The 10,003-nt window shown below is 32.1% G+C and overlaps 1 protein-coding gene across 1 annotated transcript; it reads right to left on the bottom strand.

Annotated features, from left to right (window-relative positions):
* Positions 1–4,130: 4,130 nt before the first annotated feature.
* On the bottom strand, positions 4,131–7,491 carry LOC111059240 (G-patch domain and KOW motifs-containing protein). Its single transcript, XM_022346863.2, has one exon. The coding sequence runs from the start codon at positions 7,350–7,352 to the stop codon at positions 5,628–5,630; it is 1,725 nt and encodes a 574-aa protein (XP_022202555.2). The 5' UTR covers positions 7,353–7,491; the 3' UTR covers positions 4,131–5,627.
* Between the last annotated feature and the right edge of the window lie 2,512 nt (positions 7,492–10,003).

The raw sequence follows: 10,003 nt of genomic DNA, 5'->3' as shown, positions 1-10,003 counted from the left end.
ACATTCTATCTAGATACTCATTTGAGAATTCTTTGGAATTCTTTGAGAATTTGGAATCATCGATTTTTGGACGTACGATTTTTTGTCGTCCCTATAAACTCCATGAGATTGAACAAAACTTGGCAAACACATGATGTGTATCTTAACTGCACACTTAATATTTAGTTAGGTTCCATTTGATCTGGTAGAATTTATAAGGACGACAAAAAATCGTACGTCTAAAAATCGATGTGTATGTAACTGCACTTACAGAACAAAGAATTCTCAAATGATTATCTAGATAGAATGTTCACATTCATAGAAACTGATAATATAGTATACTTTATAGATTATTGGAATGCTATTACTGCATATTTTCTTTCTAATTCCACTATATAATATTATTCTTATGATATTCATTTGAAAATCGAATCATTATTTTATTGGAAGATGATTCTTTTCTTTAGATTCTATTCAGAAATTGTTCCTTTTTCAATTATTACTAGGATTATTTTCACATTTCTTCAATCAAATTTATCCTTTATAAAAATTCTCGGTTATAGTTTTAGTTTATAACGTTGAGTAGCATTTTTTTAGTTTCAATTAATAGCATTGTTTCATCTCACCTTTCAAATATTACTGAATGCTTATGCTCTATGATCTAATGTGTAGACTATAACTGGACTTGCTGAAAAAACGTCTTAACTACGTTCTTATTTTTTCAATTTTATTTTATTAAAATCACAAATCATAATTATAATATATAATATGATTGGGGGAAGACAACAGGCCTAGCCCAAAACTGTCTTCTCCCAAATTTTTACAAGTAAAAGTTTCAAAAAAGAATGAGGTTTGATTACACTTTTCTCTTTAAAAAGTCCAATTTCCACTTCAAAACTAATGACTTAACTAAAAAATTTAAATTCTGATATTTAAAAACAAAAATATTTCACTTAAATCACTACAAATTGGAAATTTTTGAGTAATTTTGCAAAATTTTGAGCCAGAAAAGAAACACAACTTCACTATTAGTTTTGTTAGATTTTATCTGTGTGTTTTAATATAAATGTTTTCAGTCATTGAATAGTGTACCGTGATTCAATAAATTTGAATATTGGAAAAATTTCAGTCATAGGGCTTGCTACTGGGTTCTCCCATACTTCTCTCCAAAAGTATCTTCATCTTTACTTTCATTCATTAAGAGAACTACACTCTACTCGGACTTACGTTATTTTAAAGAGGTGTTCACCTTTATTTCTCATCATTTAACACTCATCTACTCAATAGAATCTTATCAAGAGATGATTGAATTGAATATAAATCAATTAAAAATTATAGTTCAAGCAGTAGGTCACGAGGAGCAATCAGTCTGAAGAGACTGTCAAGCATATCACACTGGATTGCGACAAGCAACCAGGTGATGAATGGGATGTTAGCATAGGGAAAAACTCCTGGTTCTTGTAAAGGACACAGGTATTGGTTTGCCTGACTAACATACTACTTGGGAACACAATAAGCCTCGGTTGACGTGTGGAGTTCTTTGAACCTTTGGATCCTTGAATCCGTCCCTTCAAAAATAATAATAATAGTTCAAGCAGATGTATTTTTATACTGGATGCATAATAGAACGTGAGATAACCATTCTTGGTTACAATCTATAGAATTGTATCAATATTATATTTCAACAAAAAATAAAGAACTTGAAGCTATACTACATTCTACATAGATAATAAAAAATTAAATATGTCTAAAAATATTTTAAACTGAGTTCAGAATCAATAAATAATGAATATTGTTTCAATGATGATATTGATCATTGAATATTGATTCATCAAAGGCCAAATTTACACTGAAGTGACGTGGCGCTGACTTTTTGTCACTTCCACATCACTCTTATAATGAAGAGCGGACGTTGCAACATATAGTCCAATACAATGCAAACATAAGTGGTGGTTCACGCCACTTCTTTTTATATTGGACCATGATATATGTTTATAGGCCTATATGGCAGTTGAAAAAGTCAGCGCCACGCCACCTCTGTGTAAATTGGGCCTAATTCATGAAAATAAAAAAAAGATGCACCTATTTATTCATGATTCTTGAAACTTCCCAATTTTGTTTATAGGAGAATTTATCTTTTCTGGAAAACTGGACTGTACTTGGTTTTTGAAACCCTCATTAATTTTTGTTACAAGGTGAAAATAATTCTTTTCCTAGTTACATATTTCTTTACCTAGCTAATTACGTTTCTTTAGTCACTGTTCATTCAATTTCATAGTGACTTTAATAAACATTCAATTTTAAAGTAACTTTACTCAAAACTAAAGAGAACTGAGATCAAGGAGAATTATGAATTGTTTGAAATATTCTACTTTCGGAAAATTTTCCTCACAGTATAATTTCATCTTTCACCTCCATTTCAAAACTTTTTCTCTCAGTATAATTTCATATACTCCATAATTTCATAACTTCTTATACCTCCATGGTATATTATTTTTAATATACCGTGGAGCAAGGCAGTAGATTTGGGTTTTTCAGCATAAAAAATATGAAATTCTATGAGAAAAAATATTCCCAAAATAAAATTTTCAAAAATGAATAATCCTCCTGGATGTCACTCCACTTCTTATTTTTTAATAAAGTGACTATGCGATTAAATAAATGAAATTAACAGAGACTAGAGAAAAGAAATTAAGTATTTAAAATAACAAATTAGACAGTTTTTTTTTAATTTTACAATACCTGAATGATTTTTTTTAGACTTCTACAGTCAATATGAGAGCTTGTCTGCTATCTGCCTTGAAAACTTCCAACGAGATTCGACTAGTTTCATGTTTAACAGCTAGATGTCGTGGAGCTAGATATTTCTTTACAAGGTCTATAAACCTTGTTCTTTTTACAGACTATAAATCACTTCTAGTGGACTACTATTTTTTTATAGATAATGTATTATTTTTTATAGTAAAGTATAATTCTTTAATGAGTCATTCCATTCTGTACCACAAAGATTAATTGATTTATTTTATTTAAGACATTATTTGTTTAAATTTTAAAAGAAATATCGCCTGAGTACCTTATGAATTAACCAATCAGTAGATAATTTTAGCTCATAGTTCCCTCTTTTTTCACCATTATTGTTATGTCTATAAGGAACGCTTGCCGAGTGTTGCCAATGGGGTCGCTTGTCGGTGCCTCAGCTGGAGTGCTTCACCACTGTTTCTAATTGCTGTATACTCGTTTAAATTGACTCCACTCGGTGGTTCTGAATAATAAGGGCAAATACACACAAGTCGACACGGCACTACAGGAAAGGAAGCTCTCCAATTGGCTGATTATCGATATGCCAATCCAATCAGCTAATCGGAGAACTTCCTGTCCTCTCGTTCTGTGCCGACTCGTCTGAAAAACACCTGGTGTTTCTTTGCTCTAAGTATGTAGTAGTTTTCAACCACTTTTTAATTATAATTAAAAATTTAATTGATAATTATTAAGAATTCACTGGCAATCTAGTAATGACTACTAAGCTATTTTTCACTTCTATCATAACTAGCATGAATAATAATTATCATGATGGATTATGAATAAACTGACTTCAAACTGTCACAGCTTCCAATAGAGAGTAGCCTACTATTTTCATTTAAACTATTAATGGTTGAAATTTGAAGAGTATTGCCATAATGCTGAATAAAAAGTAGGAATTACATAGTATAATATATTTTACATTAATGCATTTGTTATGAAATATCCAAGTGGAGTCCAATATATTTAAACGCCAAGTTTTTTCTATATTGAACTGTTTGAAAAGCAATTGTCTACCAGAAGTTACGAGTTTCCAAGTTGCTGAAATTAATCAAATCAGTTTTTATTTATATGATTGAATTATGGTTCAAATGATTATAACTGCATAGATATTTATATATTACTCACCATAGTAGTTTGCTCCTCTCAGATTATTGATAATCACTTCAATATTATTAATATCAAAAAGTGTTATTCGACTGCAGATCATTCTTCCTTGTGTTTTACACTGCAGCCTCACTTTCAAATCTGAAGATTTCAACAAATCATCAGCAAGAACTTTCAATTGAACTCAAGTTTTCTTCATAGTAGGTAAGTATTGTACTGAAAAAGGTTGAATGAAACGACAAGAATGAGTTTTAATAATAATTATTTTCAAATAGCACTTAAATTATACTGATGTACAAATGATTGATCAATGATAAAGCTACAAAATTATCAATAGTTCAATAATTACCTGTCTATTGCTAATTATAGTCTAATTATTGCTCTGTGTAAGTTAAAATAGTTTATGATATGGATAAAAAATGCCTCATAAGTCCCTGAATCTGGGTTCAGTCTACAGTAATAAATGAAGAAAAAGAACTTCGATGTTGTTGAGCGCATTCTGGAATCAGATAATTGGAAAATAACTTCTGTAAGATATGGATGCTTCTTGAACTCATATTGATAGCGTATGGAAATCAGTAGAAGTTGACAGAGAGCACTACAAATACAAGCTGATTTTTTGACTCACCAAGTTTGGACCACAGTCATATGGCTATAGACTGTTATATTTTATTGCCGGTAGGTTATTATTGGAACAAGTCCACCAAATTAATTCAAGAGTAGATTAATTCTTGTGAAGAATAACTCAAAGAATATGTTTGATGATTGAAGACATGAATTAAGTGACAATTCAACTTCAAGAGAAATACCTTGGTATTCCCAAAGTAAGAGCAAAAACACTCAACTCTCAAAAAATGTTCTTAAAATTTTAATGAAGGCACTGAGTTGAAATGCAAGCCTCATTGGCTTGTTTGTGTTCCCACATTCTAAAAATAAGCACTGGAGCTGGACTTTAATATTCGTTTTTCTAAATGGGATTATTTCATACAGCACAATTGGGAATGAGATTTAATAAAAGATTATATTTTTATTAAGAAGGAGACAAACTCAAAATCTGAATGTGTGACATTGCAGTTATGAACAGCATCAACATATCATCCATCATATTTGGGTGGTCTAACTCAATTCGAATTTCTTTTTGGAATCACAAGACTAATATTTCAAGTATGTACTGTATGTTTTAATTATGGAAAAACTGATCTGATATTGATAGCACGATAGGCCTATACTAGACCACTGTCAAAAATGAACTTGACTCATTATTCAACTGTATTAAAACGGAATCACAGATATCTTCAATTGATTAAAGTAATTAGTTGCTAGATAGTAAGACTTTGTTGTGAAGTTTGATTTCCGTTTATTCAAGTTTGTAAACAGATTCACAAAATGAGAAATGACCTCAACAAGATTGATATCCTAATTCATTGAACGGAAAAGTAATGATAATATTGTTGTATAAGTTAGTTTATTTATTTGATGGAAACTAAGTAATAGTTGGTAGATAGATATACATGAATAAATAAAATGTGGAAGAAAAATGTCAGTTGTGTAATTGAGGTAAGGTAAGTCAATATACGTACGGTAATAAATAATTGTGAATATATGAGTAAAAATTGAGTATTGGAGGTAATGTAGGTAGTAAATGTAATAATGCCACTTACAGATAATCAGTCAGATAATGTACACAGCCTAATCAGTACAATTCAAGATGACTTCTGGATTGAAGCAGATTTGAACGAATTTCAGCTGCTAGATCTTGATCTATGGTGCTTTTTCTTGTGTCGTTTCTTACTTTTCTTGGAACTCCTAATATTTTCTCCCTCTGAAGATGATGAGCTGCTGCTACTTGAATACTTTTTGCTACTTTTCTTCCTATCTTTAGAATATCTACTACCATCACGACGAGACTTGTAGTCCTTGGAAGATTTTCTCACCACTTCTTTGTCGTTCTTCTTCCTTCGGCGATAGTTTTCTTCCTCTTCATCCTCCTCTGAAGATGATGCAGAATCCCTAGACGTCTTCTTTCGTTTTCCTTCGGAAGAATGATGTGGATTCTTGTGTTTCCTCTTCTTTGAGCGTTCGTTGTCATCATCTGATACAGAGCTTGATTGTTTCCCTCTCCTATTTCTTCGTTTTTCACGTTCACTATCCTCTGACGACGAATCTGATCTGTTCTTTTCTTTTGCCTTCCAATTATGTTTCCTAATTTCAATATTTGATCTATCTGATTTACTATATTTCTGTGTTCTGGTATCATTATCCACATCTGATTCAGACGAATGCCTCCTCCTTTCATACCTTTTATCTTTCACCTGCGATTTTCTTGACGTTGTTTCATTATCTGAGTAAGAATTTGATCTTCGCCTATCACTGCGATTTCTAGATTCCTTATATCTGTCCCTTCTATCATAGCGTGAATAATCCTTCTCATCAGACTTGCCCCTGTTCGTTTTATCTGAACCATGACGTGAAGAACCAACATTTGCATCAGATTTTGATGCTTTATTCTTCATTGATTCAATAATGTCTTTCGGATTTTCACCAGCGTTTTCTTTTTCTTTGAATTCTTCATATTTTTTTACATTCAAAACTTTTGAATTTTTTATGTATTCATCTTTACTTACCGCTTTCACCATGAATTCATTGAACGTCAGTACTGAACCAGATATGGCCATTTTCGCAATTAGTCGTCCCGTCTCCTCATCAAATCCCATTATCTCACCAAAAAGATCCTTATGAGATCCAGCTATTATTCGAATGTAACTGCCTTTTACCAATTTAAGAGTCTCTTCTTTACTTTCTGACGTTTTCTCTGGTTGAATCACTTTATCAGCACCCAACCCAAGTCCTTTAGGTCTCAAAACTGGTGGTTTAGCTGTAACTAACTGCTCGTTCTTTCCTATACCCTTGCCAGGTTTCCAACCCATACCCCTAAGCATAGCCATACCAAATTCAGCAATAGGAATATTATCATAGTCGTCAAGAGTTGATTCTTTCTCACTAACTGGAGCACTTGCTAATGGAACACTAAATGTAGATTTCTCATCCTTCTTTTCCTCTGCTTTTTTCAAATCTTCTAGAATTTCTTTAGCAGCTAACTGGTCCAAATTTTCTGGTGCACTTTCCACCGTATTAGCAGCATCTTTGGATGTAGATGTTTGAGTCTTTGATAAGTCATCACAAGAGTTTCCACTAACACTGGCATCATTTGTTTCTGTTTCAGTTGCTTTGAGTTGCCTGCGAACTATTCTACTTTGCACTATACTATGACTATCCGGTCTATTAAGCGGTATAACTAGCAAACCTTTCTTGGGCTCTTCATTTTTCACTTTAATTGATTTGTTTTCTAAACAGTCAATAAACTGAACTACATCATCACTTTTAGTCGGTAGTTTGTTCCCTATTACTGGAGCCTTCTGAAGTTTACTGAAGCCGAATGAAATAGTCTTCTTCTCCTGTTTTTCCATATCGATGTCATGTATTCTTAAAACAATATCAACTAAAACTCAAAATAATAAAACAAATTAGTAGATTATTGGTTATGTTTACGATAGTGCTTCAACTACTTTTTGGAAATGCAATGCCATTTTGTCCAACCGTTGTAGCTTTTAGGTTAGGACGAAAACAAACGTTTTATGACTTTTCAAAATATTACAACGACTACTTGATAATTGATAAGAGCAAGAATAATTTTAATTTGAGAGTTTTGAATGATTTTATTTAATGTTACGAACAATAATAAAAAATATGAAGAAATTTTGTCCAAGTCAAGCTGACGACGAAATCAAGTAAGCTTACAAATATCCATATGTAATGGCGCACAGTTTCAAAATAATAAAATACAGTGTTACTGCGATACAAACATTAATAAAAACTTGGCTTTAACATGTTTGAATACTATAGGATATTTTATGGTTGGAATAAACTAATCAAGCTCGGGACACATATAACCGCACCGAGCCCGTGCCAAGGTACGGCCGAGCTACGTCCGCGACTCGGTGATTATGGTATAAGGAGAACACACATCCGTGCGACAGCCGAGCGGCAGCAGTCTCAGTTCTGTAGTGCTACTGTGGTCTGATTTCTGAATGTGCTAAACTATTGTTAATAATATAACACTATTAAAGCTTGTTACATCCGATCCGATTTAAATTTATATTTTTCAATTTTAAACTAATTACCTGTAGACGATGAGAATCATAGTGCTGGTATATAGTGCTATATTTCGGTGCATAACACCACGATATTAGTCATGTATCGGAAATATATATCAGCAATAAAATTGTTATCTTCTGCCTCATGTATCTAAACGTTATTAGTTTTAAATTTAAAATTTAATACACAGTCACGGGTTCCTTCTTATATACTTTTTGTTTATTTTACTATTTATCATATTATGTCTATCATACCTTTAGCTTGACTTATTATTTGGTTATACTTTTACTTTTGGTTAAACTTATTTTCCGTTCAACCACATTTCTCATCACTATGATCGTAAAAAACTGGAAAATTCCGTATCTCTTCAAAACGTTTTTCACTCTCTATCTTAAACGAGCCCGCACCGTCTCCGTCAAAAAGTAAACTAAACTATAGTGAGGTCTACGTTATAATGGCAGTGGATAAGATAGAAGAGCAGCGTTGCCTGTTCTCTGCCTTAATTAATTATATTTCCACATTGTCAAAAACATATTTTGGCATCGTTATGCAGTTAGAAAAGGATAGTACCACCTATTTTGTGGAATGATAGAGAAGGATAGCAACATCAAAGTTAATCAAATACTGCCATTATAACGTGGACCGCACTATAGTCGGTGATGGTACGGGCACGGTTCGGGCAAGAAACACGCTGACGCAGTTCGGTAGTATGTGTTCGAAAGCATTTTTTCTCACTCGCCGTAGTACATCCGTCACACGGCCGTGCCGCGGCGCGGGCTCGGTGCGGATATGTGTGTCCCGGCCATAATTCATAGAAATTGGACGGAGCTGTTTTTTTACTGGCCTATATTAAGTTGGAATAAATATTATTAATTCAATTTTTGTATTGGCCCAACTTGCTCAATTTTTACAGTAGATTTTTTTTTCAAATTACTTATATAGAATTTAATAAACTTTGGTGTAAACTGTTTTAAGCTACAAGAGCGTCAGCATTCGAGCCCTCCTTGCATCAAGCTCCTCAATTTATTGATTTTAGTCAATATAAGATGAGAAATCACACAAGAATAGTTGTAATCTTACCCTACTATATGGAGAATGGAGTAGATACAGTACCATCTGGTACCGTACCATAGAGATAGGGCCTACACGGTACGATACCGTATGCCTTATATGAGTTGTATGACTTGCCCTATTGAATGAGTGCTATATTTTGTATGATAATTGGATAATCAGCAATGGAATACGATTAAAAGACGAAAGTTAATGAGATATATAAGTTGATCTTATAAAATTGTTTCAACAACAATAAAATCGAATTCAGTCATAATATGTGAATATGGATTGATATCTTCTTTTATTATGCGTGAGCCCATATTATAGCTGTTTTTATTATAGGCCATGTTATGTAAAAAGAACATAAAATTCGCGGGTATGATAATGTTGGCTATTGAATTTTTGACATTTGATCTGCTCAAGAGTGTCAATAGAAATTAATATCTTCTTGTTATTTTGTGTTAAAATATAGAAGCCAATGTAGGTAGCTGTTTCTAATATAGACCATGTTATGTAGAAAAAGCATTAAATTCGCAGATATGATAATGTTGGATATTGAATTTCAGACATTATTTTGATCTTCTCAAGAGAGTGCCATTGATGCTCTAGTCTAGTTGACAGTGAGTGTAAGGAAATATCTATATCATAGAAAATATACTAATACTTACATCATTGGAAAATATACTTATATCATAAAGAAAATATATCATTCTATATTTAATCTTCCTTACAAAGAATATTAAATCGAATGTCTTACAAAAAAAGTATACAATAGTTAAAATGACCTAAGTAAAACACACAATGAGATAATACAAAATAATAATTAAGCATATAAAAAGAATATTATACTAATCAATTTTTTGAAGAATATTTAATTTGATGTTATTCATGGATACAGATCATAAATCAT

This window comes from Nilaparvata lugens, chromosome 8, assembly GCF_014356525.2.
Source record: "Nilaparvata lugens isolate BPH chromosome 8, ASM1435652v1, whole genome shotgun sequence".
Classification (NCBI taxonomy): domain Eukaryota; kingdom Metazoa; phylum Arthropoda; class Insecta; order Hemiptera; family Delphacidae; genus Nilaparvata; species Nilaparvata lugens.
The sequence above is the reverse complement of the archived record's forward strand: the minus strand, read 5'-3'. Positions and strand labels throughout refer to the sequence as shown.

What these genes read in the sequence shown, in the direction of transcription:
- LOC111059240 (XM_022346863.2), bottom strand. Translation starts at nt 7,352, where the DNA reads ATGGAAAAACAGGAGAAGAAGACTATTTCATTCGGCTTCAGTAAACTT.